Source organism: Leguminivora glycinivorella, chromosome 4 (assembly GCF_023078275.1).
Source record: "Leguminivora glycinivorella isolate SPB_JAAS2020 chromosome 4, LegGlyc_1.1, whole genome shotgun sequence".
Lineage (NCBI taxonomy): Eukaryota > Metazoa > Arthropoda > Insecta > Lepidoptera > Tortricidae > Leguminivora > Leguminivora glycinivorella.
The window spans coordinates 27,691,094-27,713,995 of record NC_062974.1 but is presented as its reverse complement, the minus strand read 5'-3'; the positions used below and the strand labels follow the sequence as shown (position 1 = coordinate 27,713,995).

The window sequence follows — 22,902 nt, the reverse complement described above, 5'->3', positions numbered from 1 at the left end:
CAAATGATGTTAAATCAAGTTATTATCAAAGAAAACATTGCCCAGTTTGTAATAAAAATCATGGCATATTTAATTGCGAAACATTTCAAAGTGCAAGACCAGAAAGCAAACGAAGCACTATTGCAAGATTGAATCTATGCAAAAATTGCCTTTATAATCATTACGATAAGGAATGTTTTTCAACGAGTCGATGCCGCACGTGTCATGAACGACATAACACGCTCGTGCATGATGCCTACAGTCAGAAACAAGAGACTTCCGACCCACTTAATAAGCGCAAAACTGTTGCAAGTATTACGCAAGAATGTAGAAAAAATATAGAAGTTTTATTACCTACCGCCCTCATCAAAGTAAGGGCAGTAGATGGAAAGTATCACACTTTGAGGGCGTTTATTGATCCTGGAGCACAGATGTCATTGATCACGGAGGCTGCGGCTCAACTTCTCCAAATACCCCGGGAAAGCTGTGACGACACTATGTACGGCCTGGGAATTAATGGAAACTCCTGTAACGGCGTTATAAACGTCACTTTGTCATCACTGCATTGTGACTTTCAATTTGACGCCGAGTTATTTATCATGAATAAACTCACTCTGCCACTGCCGAATCAAACCTTCGTCAAGCCCGATTTGTCATATTTAAGAGGACTACCACTGGCAGATCCGGACTACAACATCAGCCGACAGATTGATATCATATTAGGAACAGAAATCTACGCCAAATTCGTCCAGAATGGAACCATAGTAAAAGACGATGACCTCCCCGTAGCCCAGAAAACGAAACTAGGGTATATCATTAACGGAAAGGTCCCATTGCCATCGTATCAACAATGCTGCACCATCGTCAACAACATGAGTGATATTTCGCGCTTTTGGACCATTGAAGACATCAATGAAACATCAAATTTGTCATCGGAAGATCAACATTGTGTAGACTTCTACCGCAAAACTACTTTTCGACAAGAGGACGGAAGATATGTTGTTCGGTTGCCGTTGAAGCCAGAGAAGGAAGACGCGCTTGGATACTCAAAGAACATAGCCATAGCACAGTTCAGGCAACTCGAGATGAAGTTTCGAAAGGATCACAATATCGAAAAGGAGTACAAGAAGTTTATACAAGAATACATTAGTTTAGGCCACATGCGCGAATGTACAGACGAAGTCGACGGGCCACCCAACTCGACACAGGAGTGCTTTTTGCCACATCATTGCGTGAAAAGACCTGAGTCAGCAACTACATCTCATAGGGTGGTCTTCAATGCATCTGCCAAAACGTCAAATGGGACAAGTCTGAACGACATCATGTACAGCGGACCCAATTTACAACACGACTTATTGTCACTCATCATCAAGTGGAGACAATATAAGGTGGCGTACGTGGCAGACATTGAAAAAATGTTTAGAATGATTGGTATGAACATTCAAGATCAAAAATATCAGAAAATCATATGGAGAGACAATGAACATCAAAGGTTCCGTGAATACGCTCTAACAACAACAACATATGGCACCAAGGCTGCTCCATGGTTAGCTATGATGACTTTAAGACAGCTGGCCAACGACGAACGCCACAACTATCCTCAAGCGGCTAAAGTCGTTGAAGAGAGTTTTTACATGGATGACCTGCTACACGGCTGTCACGATCTCGAATCAGCGAAGAAAATGAAACAAGATTTGATCAATTTATTACAATCAGGAGGATTTAATCTTCGCAAATGGTCATCAAACACGCCCGAACTACTGCAAGGAGCTAGTAAGACTCAAGATCAGCAAGAAACGTTCGAATTTAAAGATCAAGAAACAACGAAAACGCTGGGTCTACGCTGGCATCCTCAGGAAGATGTATTCAGTTTCCAACTAAAAATTGCACCACTCCCAACTCAAACATCAATCACAATGACGAAGAGAGAGTTGCTGTCGAATATAGCACAAGTATTTGACCCTCTGGGATGGCTGTCACCAGTAACCACGAAACTGAAGTTACTGTTTCAAAATGTCATATCAAATGACATCGGATGGAACGATCAAATACCCCAAAATATCAAGAAAGAATGGTTCACAATTTCACAAGACCTCCAAGTTATCAAAGATATCAAAATCCCGCGTTGGCTAAATACCTGCAAGAATCAAGAAATCGAACTACACGGTTATTGTGACTCATCAACTAAAGCATACGCATGCGCAATCTACTGCCGTGTTATCTCCACCGACGACAAAAAAGCAACGCCGCCGCCGCCGGTACTGATAGCAGCAAAATCAAGACTTGTACCGTCGAAAAAAGCTGTGTCCTTGCCGAGACTAGAACTGTGTTCAGCTCTACTTCTATCAGCCCTCATGGAGAAGGTCAAGCTATCTCTGTCAGAAAACCAAATCAAAATGGTCTGCTGGTCTGACAGTACAGCAGTTTTGGGCTGGCTAAACGGCGAACCTAGCAAGTGGAAGCCATTTATAGCTAACCGAGTTACGAAAATTACAAAAATCATACCACCGACTTGTTGGAACTACGTCAAGTCCGAAGAAAACCCGGCCGACTGCGCTAGTCGCGGAATCACGGCCCAGCAGTTATTAAAACACCATCTTTGGTGGAATGGACCAAACTGGCTGTCATCATACAGTGAAAATCAAGAAAGGCCCACGTTCACTACGGATCAAGAGGTTAAAATATCAAAACAAAGCCACGCGGTAACATGTCAACAAACAGACGGCGATATTATCAATGAATTAATATGTAAGCATAGCAACATGACTCATTGCACCCGCGTACTCGCCTGGATACTACGAGTGGCTTCGCGGCGTCAGCAAAGCTCGAGTTACCTAACAGCTGACGAGTTAAACACAGCTAAAAATAGAATCATCAAGTACGTGCAAGAAAGAGAGTTTTCAAATGAAATAATAAATTTGAAAACAAATCAATCAGTGCATTTAAAAAGCAATATTGTGAAATTAAGACCTTTCCTGGATCAAAATGGAATGCTACGCGTTCGAGGACGCCTTCACAACGCACACATCAGCTGGGAAATGAAGCATCCTCTTATCATTCCACATAGAGGTCGTTTGACCGAGTTGCTTATAGATCAAGCACATAAAGCTACTTTGCACGGAACTGCCAAACTCACTCACTCGAAGCTAAGAGAATCAGTCTGGATCATAGGAGGTAACAGAGCTACAAAAAATCGCCTCCGTCGTTGCATAACATGCCTCAAGCAGAAACCCCCAAAGCAATCACAACTCATGGGAGACTTACCTGAGTCGAGATCAAATCCATCAAGGCCGTTTTTTAACACCGGTGTTGACTATACGGGATACGTATCAGTGAAGGCAAGCAAAGGTCGCGGCATCAAAACGACTAAAGGCTACATTGCTGTGTTTGTTTGTATGGCGACAAAGGCAGTGCACTTAGAGCTAGTTTCAGACCTTCAAAAATCTTCGGACTTCACTTGTGCCGGTGATATAATTAACATAAACAGCATAAGCGCCATAGTGATGTAATTGATGAGTTTTGATCTTGTTTTCCTTTGTTTTGTTTGTTTTGCTGGGGGCGCGACCGACGAGGGCAACGTGTCTTCTTTCTGTACTTCTTTGGTTGATGATGATGATTCGTTTTCTGATACTGGCAGTTTAGACAGTTTGATAATGGGCCTTTTGATTATTGAATTTTTTGTCTTCACTGAGGCGACACGGACAAGTCCATCCTTTCCTTCGTGGACTTCTGATACCCTGCCAAGGGCCCACTTGCCAGCAGGTAAGTTTGCGTCGTGGATGATTACGACGTCGCCGATCTCAATGTTTGGCTTGAGTTGTGTCCATTTACAGCGTGATTGTAGCTGACACAGGTATTCAGTTTGCCATTTCTTCCATATATCTTGGAATATTTTCTGTGTTAGGCGCCACCGAGTGCGTTCGTCCCTTTCTGTTTCAACGATGTGGAGAGTCGGCCCGCTCGATAAAAAGTGTGCCGGCGTGATGTAATCCAAATCGTCAGGGTCTTCGGTCAATGCGCACAGGGGACGTGCGTTTAAACAACCTTCTATCTGTGCCAATAGAGTCGAAAATTCTTCGAAGGTTAGATGTTGTTCTCCCAGCACTCGGTGAAGATGATGTTTGAGACTCTTCACTGCTGATTCCCACAGGCCTCCTGCGCTGGGCCAAGAAGGAGCGTTGAAGTGCCAGCTGATGTTCATATCGCTGATGACGTTGAAGAATGATTCATCAAGCGAAGCAGTGATCTCTTCATATTCTCTTCTGATTGCTTTGTTGGCTTTAGTAAAATTTGTGCCATTGTCACTGAAGATGTGACGTGGTGCTCCACGCCGGGCGGACATCCTCCGTAGAGCGGCCAGAAATGATTCCGAGCTTAGGTCTGAAACTAGCTCTAAGTGCACTGCCTTTGTCGCCATGCAAACAAACACAGCAATGTAGCCTTTAGTCGTTTTGATGCCGCGACCTTTGCTTGCCTTCACTGATACGTATCCCGTATAGTCAACACCGGTGTTAAAAAACGGCCTTGATGGATTTGATCTCGACTCAGGTAAGTCTCCCATGAGTTGTGATTGCTTTGGGGGTTTCTGCTTGAGGCATGTTATGCAACGACGGAGGCGATTTTTTGTAGCTCTATTACCTCCTATGATCCAGACTGATTCTCTTAGCTTCGAGTGAGTGAGTTTGGCAGTTCCGTGCAAAGTAGCTTTATGTGCTTGATCTATAAGCAACTCGGTCAAACGACCTCTATGCGGAATGATAAGAGGATGCTTCATTTCCCAGCTGATGTGTGCGTTGTGAAGGCGTCCTCGAACGCGTAGCATTCCATTTTGATCTAGGAAAGGTCTTAATTTCACAATATTGCTTTTTAAATGCACTGATTGATTTGTTTTCAAATTTATTATTTCATTTGAAAACTCTCTTTCTTGCACGTACTTGATGATTCTATTTTTAGCTGTGTTTAACTCGTCAGCTGTTAGGTAACTCGAGCTTTGCTGACGCCGCGAAGCCACTCGTAGTATCCAGGCGAGTACGCGGGTGCAATGAGTCATGTTGCTATGCTTACATATTAATTCATTGATAATATCGCCGTCTGTTTGTTGACATGTTACCGCGTGGCTTTGTTTTGATATTTTAACCTCTTGATCCGTAGTGAACGTGGGCCTTTCTTGATTTTCACTGTATGATGACAGCCAGTTTGGTCCATTCCACCAAAGATGGTGTTTTAATAACTGCTGGGCCGTGATTCCGCGACTAGCGCAGTCGGCCGGGTTTTCTTCGGACTTGACGTAGTTCCAACAAGTCGGTGGTATGATTTTTGTAATTTTCGTAACTCGGTTAGCTATAAATGGCTTCCACTTGCTAGGTTCGCCGTTTAGCCAGCCCAAAACTGCTGTACTGTCAGACCAGCAGACCATTTTGATTTGGTTTTCTGACAGAGATAGCTTAACCTTCTCCATGAGGGCTGATAGAAGTAGAGCTGAACACAGTTCTAGTCTCGGCAAGGATACAGCTTTTTTCGACGGTACAAGTCTTGATTTTGCTGCTATCAGTACCGGCGGCGGCGGCGTTGCTTTTTTGTCGTCGGTGGAGATAACACGGCAGTAGATTGCGCATGCGTATGCTTTAGTTGATGAGTCACAATAACCGTGTAGTTCGATTTCTTGATTCTTGCAGGTATTTAGCCAACGCGGGATTTTGATATCTTTGATAACTTGGAGGTCTTGTGAAATTGTGAACCATTCTTTCTTGATATTTTGGGGTATTTGATCGTTCCATCCGATGTCATTTGATATGACATTTTGAAACAGTAACTTCAGTTTCGTGGTTACTGGTGACAGCCATCCCAGAGGGTCAAATACTTGTGCTATATTCGACAGCAACTCTCTCTTCGTCATTGTGATTGATGTTTGAGTTGGGAGTGGTGCAATTTTTAGTTGGAAACTGAATACATCTTCCTGAGGATGCCAGCGTAGACCCAGCGTTTTCGTTGTTTCTTGATCTTTAAATTCGAACGTTTCTTGCTGATCTTGAGTCTTACTAGCTCCTTGCAGTAGTTCGGGCGTGTTTGATGCCCATTTGCGAAGATTAAATCCTCCTGATTTTAATAAATTGATCAAATCTTGTTTCATTTTCTTCGCTGATTCGAGATCGTGACAGCCGTGTAGCAGGTCATCCATGTAAAAACTCTCTTCAACGACTTTAGCCGCTTGAGGATAGTTGTGGCGTTCGTCGTTAGCCAGCTGTCTTAAAGTCATCATAGCTAACCATGGAGCAGCCTTGGTGCCATAAAGATGCTGATACATTATTACAGCTCAAACCATAACCGTTTATTGATCCTGGAGCACAGATGTCATTGATCACGGAGGCTGCGGCTCAACTTCTCCAAATACCCCGGGAAAGCTGTGATGACACTATGTACGGCCTGGGAATTAATGGAAACTCCTGTAACGGCGTTATAAACGTCACTTTGTCATCACTGCATTGTGACTTTCAATTTGACGCCGAGTTATTTATCATGAATAAACTCACTCTGCCACTGCCGAATCAAACCTTCGTCAAGCCCGATTTGTCATATTTAAGAGGACTACCACTGGCAGATCCGGATTACAACATCAGCCGACAGATTGATATCATATTAGGAACAGAAATCTACGCCAAATTCGTCCAAAATGGAACCATAGTAAAAGACGATGACCTCCCCGTAGCCCAGAAAACGAAACTCGGGTATATCATTAACGGAAAGGTCCCATTGCCATCGTATCAACAATGCTGCACCATCGTCAACAACATGAGTGATATTTCGCGCTTTTGGACCATTGAAGACATCAATGAAACATCAAATTTGTCATCAGAAGATCAACATTGTGTAGACTTCTACCGCAAAACTACTTTTCGACAAGAGGACGGAAGATATGTCGTTCGGTTGCCGTTGAAGCCAGAGAAGGAAGACGCGCTTGGATACTCAAAGAACAGAGCCATAGCACAGTTCAGGCAACTCGAGATGAAGTTTCGAAAGGATCACAATATCGAAAAGGAGTACAAGAAGTTTATACAAGAATACATTAGTTTAGGCCACATGCGCGAATGTACAGACGAAGTCGACGGGCCACCCAACTCGACACAGGAGTGCTTTTTGCCACATCATTGCGTGAAAAGACCTGAGTCAGCAACTACATCTCATAGGGTGGTCTTCAATGCGTCTGCCAAAACGTCAAATGGGACAAGTCTGAACGACATCATGTACAGCGGACCCAATTTACAACACGACTTATTGTCACTCATCATCAAGTGGAGACAATATAAGGTGGCGTACGTGGCAGACATTGAAAAAATGTTTAGAATGATTGGTATGAACATTCAAGATCAAAAATATCAGAAAATCATATGGAGAGACAATGAACATCAAAGGTTCCGTGAATACGCTCTAACAACAACAACATATGGCACCAAGGCTGCTCCATGGTTAGCTATGATGACTTTAAGACAGCTGGCTAACGACGAACGCCACAACTATCCTCAAGCGGCTAAAGTCGTTGAAGAGAGTTTTTACATGGATGACCTGCTACACGGCTGTCACGATCTCGAATCAGCGAAGAAAATGAAACAAGATTTGATCAATTTATTACAATCAGGAGGATTTAATCTTCGCAAATGGGCATCAAACACGCCCGAACTACTGCAAGGAGCTAGTAAGACTCAAGATCAGCAAGAAACGTTCGAATTTAAAGATCAAGAAACAACGAAAACGCTGGGTCTACGCTGGCATCCTCAGGAAGATGTATTCAGTTTCCAACTAAAAATTGCACCACTCCCAACTCAAACAACAATCACAATGACGAAGAGAGAGTTGCTGTCGAATATAGCACAAGTATTTGACCCTCTGGGATGGCTGTCACCAGTAACCACGAAACTGAAGTTACTGTTTCAAAATGTCATATCAAATGACATCGGATGGAACGATCAAATACCCCAAAATATCAAGAAAGAATGGTTCACAATTTCACAAGACCTCCAAGTTATCAAAGATATCAAAATCCCGCGTTGGCTAAATACCTGCAAGAATCAAGAAATCGAACTACACGGTTATTGTGACTCATCAACTAAAGCATACGCATGCGCAATCTACTGCCGTGTTATCTCCACCGACGACAAAAAAGTAACGCCGCCGCCGCCGGTACTGATAGCAGCAAAATCAAGACTTGTACCGTCGAAAAAAGCTGTGTCCTTGCCGAGACTAGAACTGTGTTCAGCTCTACTTCTATCAGCCCTCATGGAGAAGGTCAAGCTATCTCTGTCAGAAAACCAAATCAAAATGGTCTGCTGGTCTGACAGTACAGCAGTTTTGGGCTGGCTAAACGACGAACCTAGCAAGTGGAAGCCATTTATAGCTAACCGAGTTACGAAAATTACAAAAATCATAACACCGACTTGTTGGAACTACGTCAAGTCAGAAGAAAACCCGGCCGACTGCGCTAGTCGCGGAATCACGGCCCAGCAGTTATTAAAACACCATCTTTGGTGGAATGGACCAAACTGGCTGTCATCATACAGTGAAAATCAAGAAAGGCCCACGTTCACTACGGATCAAGAGGTTAAAATATCAAAACAAAGCCACGCGGTAACATGTCAACAAACAGACGGCGATATTATCAATGAATTAATATGTAAGCATAGCAACATGACTCATTGCACCCGCGTACTCGCCGGGATACTACGAGTGGCTTCGCGGCGTCAGCAAATCTCGAGTTACCTAACAGCTGACGAGTTAAACACAGCTAAAAATAGAATCATCAAGTACGTGCAAGAAAGAGAGTTTTCAAATGAAATAATAAATTTGAAAACAAATCAATCAGTGCATTTAAAAAGCAATATTGTGAAATTAAGACCTTTCCTGGATCAAAATGGAATGCTACGCGTTCGAGGACGCCTTCACAACGCACACATCAGCTGGGAAATGAAGCATCCTCTTATCATTCCACATAGAGGTCGTTTGACCGAGTTGCTTATAGATCAAGAACATAAAACTACTTTGCACGGAACTGCCAAACTCACTCACTCGAAGCTAAGAGAATCAGTCTGGATCATAGGAGGTAATAGAGCTACAAAAAATCGCCTCCGTCGTTGCATAACATGCCTCAAGCAGAAACCCCCAAAGCAATCACAACTCATGGGAGACCTACCTGAGTCGAGATCAAATCCATCAAGGCCGTTTTTTAACACCGGTGTTGACTATACGGGATACGTATCAGTGAAGGCAAGCAAAGGTCGCGGCATCAAAACGACTAAAGGCTACATTGCTGTGTTTATTTGCATGGCGACAAAGGCAGTGCACTTAGAGCTGGTTTCAGACCTAAGCTCGGAATCATTTTTGGCCGCTCTACGGAGGATGTCCGCCCGGCGTGGAGCACCACGTCACATCTTCAGTGACAATGGCACAAATTTTACTAAAGCCAACAAAGCAATCAGAAGAGAATATGAAGAGATCACTGCTTCGCTTGATGAATCATTCTTCAACGCCATCAGCGATATGAACATCAGCTGGCACTTCAACGCTCCTTCTTGGCCCAGCGCAGGAGGCCTGTGGGAATCAGCGGTGAAGAGTCTCAAACATCATCTTCACCGAGTGCTGGGAGAACAACATCTAACCTTCGAAGAATTTTCGACTCTATTGGCACAGATAGAAGGTTGTTTAAACGCACGTCCCCTGTGCGCATTGACCGAAGACCCTGACGATTTGGATTACATCACGCCGGCACACTTTTTATCGAGCGGGCCGACTCTCCACATCGTTGAAACAGAAAGGGACGAACGCACTCGGTGGCGCCTAACACAGAAAATATTCCAAGATATATGGAAGAAATGGCAAACTGAATACCTGTGTCAGCTACAATCACGCTGTAAATGGACACAACTCAAGCCAAACATTGAGATCGGCGACGTCGTAATCATCCACGACGCAAACTTACCTGCTGGCAAGTGGGCCCTTGGCAGGGTATCAGAAGTCCACGAAGGAAAGGATGGACTTGTCCGTGTCGCCTCAGTGAAGACAAAAAATTCAATAATCAAAAGGCCCATTATCAAACTGTCTAAACTGCCAGTATCAGAAAACGAATCATCATCATCAACCAAAGAAGTACAGAAAGAAGACACGTTGCCCTCGTCGGTCGCGCCCCCAGCAAAACAAACAAAACAAAGGAAAACAAGATCAAAACTCATCAATTACATCACTATGGCGCTTATGCTGTTTATGTTAATTATATCACCGGCACAATGCAATCATAGCGTATCACATTTCAAAGAGGGACAAGGTATTTATTTTGATAAAATAACGAACATGAAGCTGGCCCGAGACGAGTGGAAACTTGTAGTTTATTATGATATCAATCCGTACTGGGAAGGATCAGAACTATTTTCCAAATACATCAAACACTTGGAAAATATGTGTCACGCCCTCGAAAATAAACAACAGTGCAACATCGTCCTAACTCAACTGCGCCACGCCTTTTCGGAACTAAAATACTACGACAGCATGCTACTCGGTCAACGCGTCGAGTCCCCACGACAGAGAAGGGCCTTCTTCAACGGCGTCGGTAACGTCGCTCACAGCCTGTTCGGCGTGCTCGATGAACAGTTTGCCGAACAATATCAGAAGGACATCGACCTGACCAGAGCTAATGAGAAACATTTAGCACAATTATGGAGGAATCAAACTTCGGTTATCGAGGCGGAAGCTAACTTACTGAAAAGAGTTGAAACATCAATGCAAAATCAGCACAAAACGTTCAATCAACACATAAACAACATCGAGAAGAGCCTTAACAAGCAGGCAACTGAAATGCAAGAATCAACCCACATAAATGAAATCACCGTATCATCAATCATCGCTAACAACATACTCGTGAACCTGAAGAGCATACAAGACACTTTATTGGACACCATTGCTAACGTTATTTATGGCAAATTTAACGTGCATCTCTTGACACCACAACAGTTGAAAGATGAGCTGAACATCATAGCCGGGCAGATGCCAAAGGATTTGACTCTACCCTGCGAGAACATCAACACAGATCTACCCAAACTATATCAATTAATGAAAGTGCGAACAAGAATGACCCGTCAGTACCTTATCTTCGAAATCAAGATTCCCTTAGTTTTTCAAGATGTGTATGAACTCTTCAGATTAATATCAATCCCACGTCAAGTTGGAAAAAATATGATCAAAATACGACCCATAGCAAAACAAGTGGCTATAAACATCAAAAAAGAATCGTATATACCTATGTTGGATGAAACTGTAAATAAATGCTCGCACTACGATTCATATACTCTCATTTGTACGCTACAAGGTCCAATTTATCAACTAAAGTCTGACTCACACCTCTGCATCGCCGATCAAATGTCGAACGAGTGTTCAGCTGACTCTGACACTTGTCGAAACATATGGACGGAACTAAGCACTATGAATACATACCTATACTTTTGTTGTGACGAATGTACTGCGAGAATCATATGCGGACAGGAGGTCAAGGCTGAGCATTTGAACAAGGCAGGAATCATAACCCTTCGAACAGAGTGCGTGTTGAATGGAGACGCCTTTACTATATTTCCCCAGAAGAAACTCTCGAACGAAATCAAAACACAATCAAACGTTGTTAAGTTCGACGTGCCTTCCATCAACAACGTTATAAACCTAACAGTACCAGTCTTGCAAGGCGAATCAACAGCTCTTGAAAACAACGACAAATATTTCAAGGTTATCAGAGATCAAATTGAACATATGAAGAACGAGGGAGCCCTATCAGACAGAATCAACTACCACGACATTCATCATTACACAGTAATCTACGTGGTCATGGGCATTGTCGCAGTGTTAGCAGCGCTGTACGTGCGCCGCTACATTCGTCGACGGCAACTCGTCGCGCGCCTCACCCCTCCGTTCGCCGCCGCCGCCGCCCCCCGGGAGAGCGGCCGCCGACCAACCTCGATGTCCATCACATCGCGCAGCTCTATCCCGTCAGCGACCGAGCACCACCACAACGGACAACCCCCTGAGAGACAAGATCATCGCGTCGCGGCGACTGCGCTTAACTCTACAGACATTTCCATGTTTAGGGGATTTATTTCAATCAAATAATTTCTTGCAACTTAAATTCTATTCTATTATTTGTTTCATTCTAATATTTCAATACATTTCACTGTAATGATCAGATTTATATAAGAATAATGTATCAGCATCTTTTATCAATCTCTCATCTCCTGGCCGGGAATATGTACAATGCAAGCATTGCACATTTCTCGCGTCAGCATTAAAATTTATATAATTATGACTTTATTTTAATTGCTGTATTTGCGATTACGCCATACATCGATTTATGCATTAGTTTACGTTTATACGTGCTCCTAGCTAGTACTCAATATACCTTGGTTATCAATAAACCATAATGTATCAACATCAGCTGGCACTTCAACGCGCCTTCTTGGCCCAGCGCAGGAGGCCTGTGGGAATCAGCGGTGAAGAGTCTCAAACATCATCTTCACCGAGTGCTGGGAGAACAACATCTAACCTTCGAAGAATTTTCGACTCTATTGGCACAGATAGAAGGTTGTTTAAACGCTCGTCCCCTGTGCGCATTGACCGAAGACCCTGACGATTTGGATTACATCACGCCGGCACACTTTTTATCGAGCGGGCCGACTCTCCACATCGTTGAAACAGAAAGGGACGAACGCACTCGGTGGCGCCTAACACAGAAAATATTCCAAGATATATGGAAGAAATGGCAAACTGAATACCTGTGTCAGCTACAATCACGCTGTAAATGGACACAACTCAAGCCAAACATTGAGATCGGCGACGTCGTAATCATCCACGACGCAAACTTACCTGCTGGCAAGTGGGCCCTTGGCAGGGTATCAGAAGTCCACGAAGGAAAGGATGGACTTGTCCGTGTCGCCTCAGTGAAGACAAAAAATTCAATAATCAAAAGGCCCATTATCAAACTGTCTAAACTGCCAGTATCAGAAAACGAATCATCATCATCAACTAAAGAAGTACAGAAAGAAGACACGTTGCCCTCGTCGGTCGCGCCCCCAGCAAAACAAACAAAACAAAGGAAAACAAGATCAAAACTCATCAATTACATCACTATGGCGCTTATGCTGTTTATGTTAATTATATCACCGGCACAATGCAATCATAGCGTGTCACATTTCAAAGAGGGACAAGGCATTTATTTTGATAAAATAATGAACATGAAGCTGGCCCGAGACGAGTGGAAACTTGTAGTTTATTATGACATCAATCCGTACTGGGAAGGATCAGAACTATTTTCCAAATACATCAGACACTTGGAAAATATGTGTCACGCCCTCGAAAATAAACAACAGTGCAACATCGTCCTAACTCAACTGCGCCACGCCTTTTCGGAACTAAAATACTACGACAGCATGCTACTCGGTCAACGCGTCGAGTCCCCACGACAGAGAAGGGCCTTCTTCAACGGCGTCGGTAACGTCGCTCACAGCCTGTTCGGCGTGCTCGATGAACAGTTTGCCGAACAATATCAGAAGGACATCGACCTGACCAGAGCTAATGAGAAACATTTAGCACAATTATGGAGGAATCAAACTTCGGTTATCGAGGCGGAAGCTAACTTACTGAAAAGAGTTGAAACATCAATGCAAAATCAGCACAAAACGTTCAATCAACACATAAACAACATCGAGAAGAGCCTTAACAAGCAGGCAACTGAAATGCAAGAATCAACCCACATAAATGAAATCACCGTATCATCAATCATCGCTAACAACATACTCGTGAACCTGAAGAGCATACAAGACACTTTATTGGACACCATTGCTAACGTTATTTATGGCAAATTTAACGTGCATCTCTTGACACCACAACAGTTGAAAGATGAGCTGAACATCATAGCCGGGCAGATGCCAAAGGATTTGACTCTACCCTGCGAGAACATCAACACTGATCTACACAAACTATATCAATTAATGAAAGTGCGAACAAGAATGACCCGTCAGTACCTTATCTTCGAAATCAAGATTCCCTTAGTTTTTCAAGATGTGTATGAACTCTTCAGATTAATATCAATCCCACGTCAAGTTGGAAAAAATATGATCAAAATACGACCCATAGCAAAGCAAGTGGCTATAAACATCAAAAAAGAATCGTATATACCTATGTTGGATGACACTGTAAATAAATGCTCGCACTACGATTCATATACTCTCATTTGTACACTACAAGGTCCAATTTATCAACTAAAGTCTGACTCACACCTCTGCATCGCCGATCAAATGTCGAACGAGTGTTCAGCTGACTCTGACACTTGTCGAAACATATGGACGGAACTAAGCACTATGAATACATACCTATACTTTTGTTGTGACGAATGTACTGCGAGAATCATATGCGGACAGGAGGTCAAGGCTGAGCATTTGAACAAGGCAGGAATCATAACCCTTCGAACAGAGTGCGTGTTGAATGGAGACGCCTTTACTATATTTCCCCAGAAGAAACTCTCGAACGAAATCAAAACACAATCAAACGTTGTTAAGTTCGACGTGCCTTCCATCAACAACGTTATAAACTTAACAGTACCAGTCTTGCAAGGCGAATCAACAGCTCTTGAAAATAACGACAAATATTTCAAGGTCATCAGAGATCAAATCGAACATATGAAGAACGAGGGAGCCCTATCAGACAGAATCAACTACCACGACATTCATCATTATACAGTAATCTACGTGGTCATGGGCATTGTCGCAGTGTTAGCAGCGCTGTACGTGCGCCGCTACATTCGTCGACGGCAACTCGTCGCGCGCCTCACCCCTCCGTTCGCCGCCGCCGCCGCCGCCGCCCCCGGGAGAGCGGCCGCAGATAACCTCGATGTCCATCACATCGCGCAGCTCTATCCCATCAGCGACCGAGCACCACCACAATGGACAACCCCCTGAGAGACAAGATCATCGCGTCGCGGCGACTGCGCTTAACTCTACAAACATTTCCATGTTTAGGGGATTTACTTCAATCAAATAATTCCTTGCAACTTAAATTCTATTTCATTTGTTTGATAATATTTCAATTCATTTCACTGTAATGATCAGATTTATATAAGAATAATGTATCAGCATCTTTTATCAATCTCTCATCTCTTGGCCGGGAATATGTACAATGCAAGCATCGCACATTTCTCGCGTCAGCATTAAAATTAATATAATTATGACTTTATTTTAATTGCTGTATTTGCGATTACGCCATACATCGATTTATGCATTAGTTTACGTTTATACGTGCTCCTAGCTAGTACTCAATATACCTTGGTTATCAATAAATTTATAAGTGTATCAAAATCAGTGTTTCTATCAAGACTACAATCAACCATCAAGAATCATATCATCTAAGGTGTACGGCTCGTACAACATTATATTTTACCACTATGTTATGAAAGTTCATTATTTGCGGTACAAAATAAAGGAACTGCAACCGCTACACGTAATCTTTTACTTTGCGGTGGCGCCAAGTCGTTTATTTCATTATCAGCAAAAACCTCAAATTCTTACCTTAACTTTTTTTAATTTATTTTAATATAGGTCTACTGTTGTAAATATTTAACATATAACTAATGCCACATATAACAATTTTGTTAAATAAAATATATTTTTTGGTATAATTTCTCGCTAACCATTTTTTGATTTTTGTATATTTAACTATGCAAACTGTTAAATAACCAACGATTGAAGAAAATAGGTCACGAAAACGCAAACTTATGATAATGGAAACTTTTGTCGATGATAAATGGATTCCGTCATTTTTCCATCGTTTTTGTACTTGAATGATTACTTTTAGCTCGACTTGAGTAATGTTCTTAGTAAAGTACCTATACCTTTGATGGTCAATACTTGCACAAGATTGTGTCAGGTATTCCAAATTATATATCAAGTAATGGATAAGTCATCGAAGCGCGATAAGTACCATATTTTGCGGATTAGTATTTTACAAGACTGGCCTAGTTATGAAACATTCAGTACAGTTGGCAAAGTTGGCACATAAAAATTGGAAGAATGCACCACCCTGGAATACCCTGGAATATTTAGCTACTTTTACAAAAATATTATGTTGCATTTTGAATATACTGGCAGAACATCTTGTTTTGTTTTCAGACCCTGCCAGACGTGCAGAGAGCGTTTCCAAAAACTATCGAACGCTGAAGAGCTTCCACCCCGCCGCCGGAAGGCATTTTGGGCCTTTGTATTATTTTTCTGAAAACATTAGTATCAGGGACGTCTTCTTTAAAAATATTAAAGCTACTTACACGCAGGGTGGTCGTAGAGCGGCGTCACACTAGCGGTCTCCAATGGGCCTCCTGCCAATCGCGCTGAAAGTGTCTCCAGAAACTCTCGAACGCTGCGGAGCTCCCGCCCCTCTGTGAGGCTTTCTGGGCCTTCGCATTCTTCTTCTGAAAGCATTAGAATAAAAGTTTAGAAATCTAGCTCAATAGGTGATAAAAATTGAGATGAAGAAGAAGGGTCATAAGACTCATAAGTGACTAGTGCCCTGAGGAACCCATTTACTCTCCTGAGATTAAACCACAAAAACTTTACAGATGCCCGAATTAATTGTCATGGCACAGGAACTTCAGGGAATGTATTTAGTCAAATACACAAACGCTTATGATGTCGTTAACGTAGCTATCTCTATCGTGCTTCCGTATTGGCGTGATATAGCCAGACTGCGATTCGATCAGCGTCTAGCGCACAGATGTCATATATACCATAGATCAAGCAAACGTATCTACTTAGCATGTCAAATGAACTCAGTGAAATCCACTGAGTTGTCCGTCTTTAATCGCAGCTTGCAGCTTTCGTGCGTCAGATTTTGTAAGTTGAAGTCAACAAAAACATTAAAAATGCCTCGTTACGTGATATTTAATTACAACAACACAAAAATTATGAACACTTACAAGGCCTGAGACATATTTAAAAACACAGGCAAGTAACAACTTCAGTACAAAATCTGACACGCTCGGCCGCCATACAAATAGATGAACTTGTTTCTTCTATCTAAATCTAGTTCTGTGGTCTAGCGTCAACAAATTGTCAGGTCGGCTAGGTGTTGGTCTACAACGAACACCGAAATTCACAAAATCTGGGCATCTTATTCTTTTACGCCATTTCAATAAAAGTGACAGAGAACAATGCCTACAATGTATTTCCGGAAGGCCCTCGGGAGTTTGGCCACGGTCACTACTTATACCTATACTTATATCTATAAATAAATATTATAGGACATTCTTACACAGATTGACTGAGGCCCACGGTAAGCTCAAGAAGGCTTGTGTTGTGGGTACTCAGACAACGATATATATAATATATAAATACTTATATACATAGAAAACATCCATGACTCAGGAACAAATATCTGTGCTCATCACACAAATAAATGCCCTTACCGGGATTCGAACCCGGGACCGCGGCGCAGCAGGCAGGGTCACTACCGACTGCGCCAGACCGGTCGTCAATAAATTGTAGTCAGATTTTCGGAATGTTTCTCCCTGGTATAGTTTATGTAGGGTAAAGGTACCAGTGGTCAGCCTCAAATCGAAAATTATATTGGGTTGGCACAAAAGTAATGACACACTCTACAACACTCTATACATTTCCTTTCTTAAGTTAATTGTTTTCGATAATATTCTAGTATGTTGTAGAACATTCTAGGTACTTCTAATGTGAGGGTATATAAAGCCGCCCTCGTGATTGGTTTAGTTAGATTGAAATAAAATGGACGAGCGACAAGTTCGAACACTTTACTTATACGAGTACTTGTTAGGCCACAGTGCGCGGGCTGCGGCTGACAATATCAACACTGCATTGGGCGCTGGAAGTACAAGCCATGCCACGGTGTCCAGATGGTTTGACCGTTTTAAATCAGGAGACAGGAGCCTTGAAAGTCAGTCACGCTCAGGGCGACCACCTGCATTCAATGATGATGATTTACGCCGCGAACTACAGTCGAATCCTGACTCGTGAATTAGCGGAAGCACTTAACTGCAGTCACCACGCTGTGGAATACCATCTGCATGAGCTTGGGTATCGAAAAGTTTTGGCTCGATGGGTACCGCACATCCTTACCGACGCCAGTCGTGCAGTCCGTGTCGCCATCTGTCAATCACTTTTGCTGCGACCCCGACGTAAAGAGTTTTTGACTGATCTGGTTACGGGAGATGAATCATGGATTTATTATGAGAACGATACACGTCGTGCTTTTTGGCTGCCTCGAGAAGAAACGCCACCAACTCAACCGAAGCTGAGTCAAAAGAACTGCTTAAAAGTTTTGCTTTGTTGTTTCTGGGACTCGCAAGGCATGCTGTTTCATGAACTATTACACAATGAAACTGTAAACTCTAACAAATATTCAACACACCTCACCGAACTATCTTCTGCTATCAAGAAAAAACGACGAAGACGAGCCACTGTAATTTTACTACATGATAACGCTCGACCTCATGTCGCATCTACCGTTCGCCAACAGCTGCAGAACTTGGGCTGGGAGACGATACCCCACCCACCTTATTCTCCAGACCTCGCACCATCAGACTTTCATTTGTTTAGAGCCCTGAAACGACATTTGCGGGGTAAACAATTCAATGATTTCCATGATGTACAGGTGGAGTTGAACAACTTTTTCGAGGCACAGCAATCAGAGTTCCGGGCGAAAGGCATCCAAACTTTGCCGGATCGTTGGCAAGAAGTCATAGATGCTATGGTGATTACATCATCGACTAAGCTTTTTGTATTGTAATAATAATAAAAAATATAAAACGTAAACCAAGTGTCTCATTACTTTTGTGCCAACCCAATATTTTCAAAGCCGGGTCCATTTGATCTCCAAATAGACCCATTTGAATGATTAATGTTTTGATAGTTCAAGAATAGGTATTCACTTACCGATCTGCTCCAGTTTGTCGGTGCTGATGGACCACGGCATGAGGCTGAGGGCCCTCTGGACCTGTCGCAGGAACCACGCGCCCGACTCAAACTTCACTGGCCTGGAATTGGTAAACACTCATTATTATAGCGGAGCAATGTGAGGAAATCAACATTTTGCTATAGTTGAGGGGCTTCTTGCTTAGCTTGGGCTTTTGTATTTTGTAAATAAACATTAAAAAAATATATACAAAAATAGGTACATCGCTCAACTATGTATAATCAGAAACAAAATCTGTGACTAATTTTGATCTCCAAACCTTCTGGTGAAAATGATTGCCTGATGGATGGTAAAAGCAGTCAGTCTCGTCCATATTGATTGCCTGGTGGTAAGTAGTCTATGGTCACACCTCGGACACTGGCGATTAAATATATGAAAGAGGCGCGTTCCTAGCACACAGTCTAAGTTCGTGTAGGTGAACGCGTACCATGCTTGTATGAGTGAGATATGACAGGTCGACTGTTCGCGTTTTTGACAGGCGGTAACTGTCAGGTAACCGAGAGGGGGTGGGCGGCACTTTCAGCGGGGAGCGGGAGTGGCCATACTGTACGATAGTACTCTTTATTATACTGTGCTATGGTTGTCTACAACTCTAGAGCTGCACAAAAGTCGACCTTTGATAATGATAAAAAACACCTGTCCACAATTTTTTTTGAAAAACCCTGTTCAAAGTTACTCTGGTAGGTATTTTAAAAAATCCCGGCTTGGAAAAAAAATATTAGATTAATTTCTTACCTATGATGGGGACAGATGCAAGGCACAGGGCCACCGCAGGTGTCTCCACCACACCGGGGGCAAATATCTCGGCTTGGAGGTATGCTGCGTCTCTCACTTCTGAAACAATAAGAAGACAAAATAAGGAAGAGGTCGAGAGAAAGGGACAAGAAATAATAGGTATGTTCAGTGTAAGAATAAAGTGGGAAAAAATGTAAATAGTCTACCACACAAATTAAATCTTTACCTATAGATTTAAGGGGATTAGACAAACATACATTATTTTCATCCGTATCAAAAGTGACAGTAGGTACCTATAAACTCTATAAGCATTTCCTCGAGATTTTATTATTTCCCTGTCTAAACTTATTTAGTTCAATATTTTTATATACTACGTCGGTGGCAAACAAGCATACGGTCCACCTGATGGAAATCGATCACCATAACCTATGGACGCCTGCAACTCCAGGAGTGTCACATGCGTGTTGCCAACTCATTAGAAACTTGTACACTCCCTTTTGCTGTGTTAAGTACACAGCAAAAAGGAGTGTACAAGTTCTAAGGAGGGTTCGGGTTGCCGACAATAGACGGAACAAATTAGTTCCGTACGTGGGTCCTTTCGTACCTAGCCCACCGCACCCTCGTTGAGCTCTGGCAGCCTTACTCACCGGCAGGAACACAATACTAGGGTCTAGTGCTATTTGGCTGCAAATAACCCTCTAATTCAGATGTATCGGCACATGATACACGAATTTAATACAGGCTAAATGTAGCTCTGTTGCAGTGCGAAGCGATTATATTACCATATTACATCTCCAATGGGATTTCGGTATACGACACTAATGTGGACTATAACTTTACTGTGAAATGTGTAGCCAATAAATACTATTTAATAACTGATTATTGAAATATCGAGAGTTACTTCTTATGTGAATGTTGTGCTGTAATAATTGTAATTGCCTAACTTTTGTAATCTTCTTTCTTATTCTTGTTGTATGAATATTATTCTTAAACCAAATTTTGACGTGTAAAATGGCTTTACAAATAAATGAGTATGAGTATGTGTATAGTCAGCTGCCCCTCTAGCACAACTTGGCTTGTCGCGCACGAGTCCATACTTAAAGTCGCGCTTGACGTATGGACTCGCACGCGACAAGGCAAGTTGTGCTAAAGGGTCTGATGTGGACCTATGCAATATCGAGAACCACAATCACGATTTCCAGAGTAGTAAGTAAGACAAAGATATATTATGATAGATATATGATAGATATTATGTTTCATACATTTTTTCATGATATTAATCTAGAATATCTCGTGTAGAAAACATAATATAAGTACTAGATTTTGCCCGCGGCTGCGCTCGCGTTGAATTCGAAAACTGCGGAATGCTCCAGACAAACTTCCACCCCCCATTTTAGGAAAATGAGGGGCTGAAAAGAGACAAAAAGCCTATGTCACTCTCCATCCCTTCAACTACCTCCACTTAAAAAATCTCTTCAATTCGTCGCTCCATTTTGCCGTGAAAGACGGACAAATAAACAGATACACACACTTTCCCATTTATAATATTAGTATGGATATTGACGCAATATAAGTACAAATATTGTGGGTATGAATAAAGAATGTATCTATCTATCTATCTATCTATCTATCTATCAAATACGTACCTTACCTAATAGTTCTACATAGCTGTCACCATATTCTGTAAAAAATGTCCACCTTCTAAATGTGGATAGCTGTCGACAGACGACTCGATTCAAATTTTATGATGCATCAAAAATTCTCTCCAGATTCAGTGTCGATTGGATAAGTTAGTATCCATTCAATACTTAGATAATAAGGAATTCATTTTTGATAATAACATATAATCAAGATGATAATTTTATTTATTACGTGACATTAGTTTATTTCAATATGTTAGGGTATTTTTAAAGATCCAATCCGTATGTATCTAGAGCAAATTTTTGACGTATCTTGAAGTTCGAATAGGGCCGCTGGTGCATTGTGCAACACCAAGTTGTTGCAGATTTGTACAATGTTGCAGAACCTGCTTAGCTTAGACATTTCATTTATGGCAGACCAAAGAACTTGGAGAAAATGTCAACTGCTTTTACAATTCTTACGCTACAGTTCTCTGATAGATTGGGTTTGGAAGTATAGAAACACCTTTATTTATGGATAATATGTGAGATTCTCGAATAAAAAGCACCGCATTTTTGCTTATCATGACAATTTGCTTGTATTTTTATGTGAATGACCTACGGTGACAATGTACTTAGTACCTTTTGACTGGGATAAATACATTATGTGCCTAAAATTAGTGAAATACGAAATTACGCATAGGGAGAGGCCTGTGGTGCCCTACAGTGGCACTTATTGGCTACGTGCACCACAATTACGCCCACTACCATGTGAACTTGAAGTGGAAAATGTCAAAAAATGACATGTAAACAAACATTATATTTTAACGATTTTTCGTTAATTTTAAATAAATCGAATAACAAGAGCTACAATTTCAAGTGTAATTTAGGTAGATAGATTATAAAGACATGGATATAATACCAAAAATCAGTTTCCAAAGCATTACTCACGGTACAAACTTCCAACCCCAGACTACAGAAAGAGTCAATAAATTGGTGCTGGCAGGGCATATAAGGAATCTTGAAGAACATAGGAGTAATGGTACAAGTTCTTCGAGCTAGTGATATGGTATTCGCTAAACCTCCGTCCCATTAATGCCATATATAACAAATCTAAACGTAAGTACCTAGTCATGTCCGCGGCCGCAGAAATATCCGACACGGACCTATTCCCAGGCTAGGCCTGAATCTTTAAGCATAATCTTTTACGGTAGGAAAAATACTAACAGCGTATTGAACAATATTAGGTAAACAAAGCTTAAATATAATTTATTATAATGGTTTGTTTTGACATGTCACTTACGTTTTCTTTTCACCGTAGCTATCCATTTAGTTCTTTGATCCAATTTCCAGTGTGCTCTAAGAAACGCATAGAACGTGCAACGACTATTTATGCCATTATTTTTACAATTAACAACGAAACAACATTGATGCCCCATATCAAACATTACACATTGTATTATATTTTATGAGTTTTGATAGATGACAACCACAATCAGTGTCGATTTTGACCACCGCAAGCACTGCGATCGCTTTGCTTACCCCCTCCATGCACTTCGCACGA

The 22,902-nt window shown here is 41.9% G+C and overlaps 1 protein-coding gene across 2 annotated transcripts in view; it reads right to left on the bottom strand.

Annotated features, from left to right (window-relative positions):
* Positions 1 to 22,902, bottom strand: part of LOC125225178 — a 187,520-nt gene that overhangs the window by 108,775 nt on the left and 55,843 nt on the right. For both annotated transcript variants that reach the window (XM_048128762.1, XM_048128758.1), the window contains exons 2-4: positions 19,720 to 19,818; positions 18,945 to 19,045; positions 16,313 to 16,456 (exon numbers count right to left, since the gene is read on the bottom strand). In XM_048128762.1, the coding sequence (XP_047984719.1) occupies positions 16,313 to 16,456; positions 18,945 to 19,045; positions 19,720 to 19,818 (344 nt within the window). The remainder of the gene's footprint in view (positions 1 to 16,312; positions 16,457 to 18,944; positions 19,046 to 19,719; positions 19,819 to 22,902) is intronic.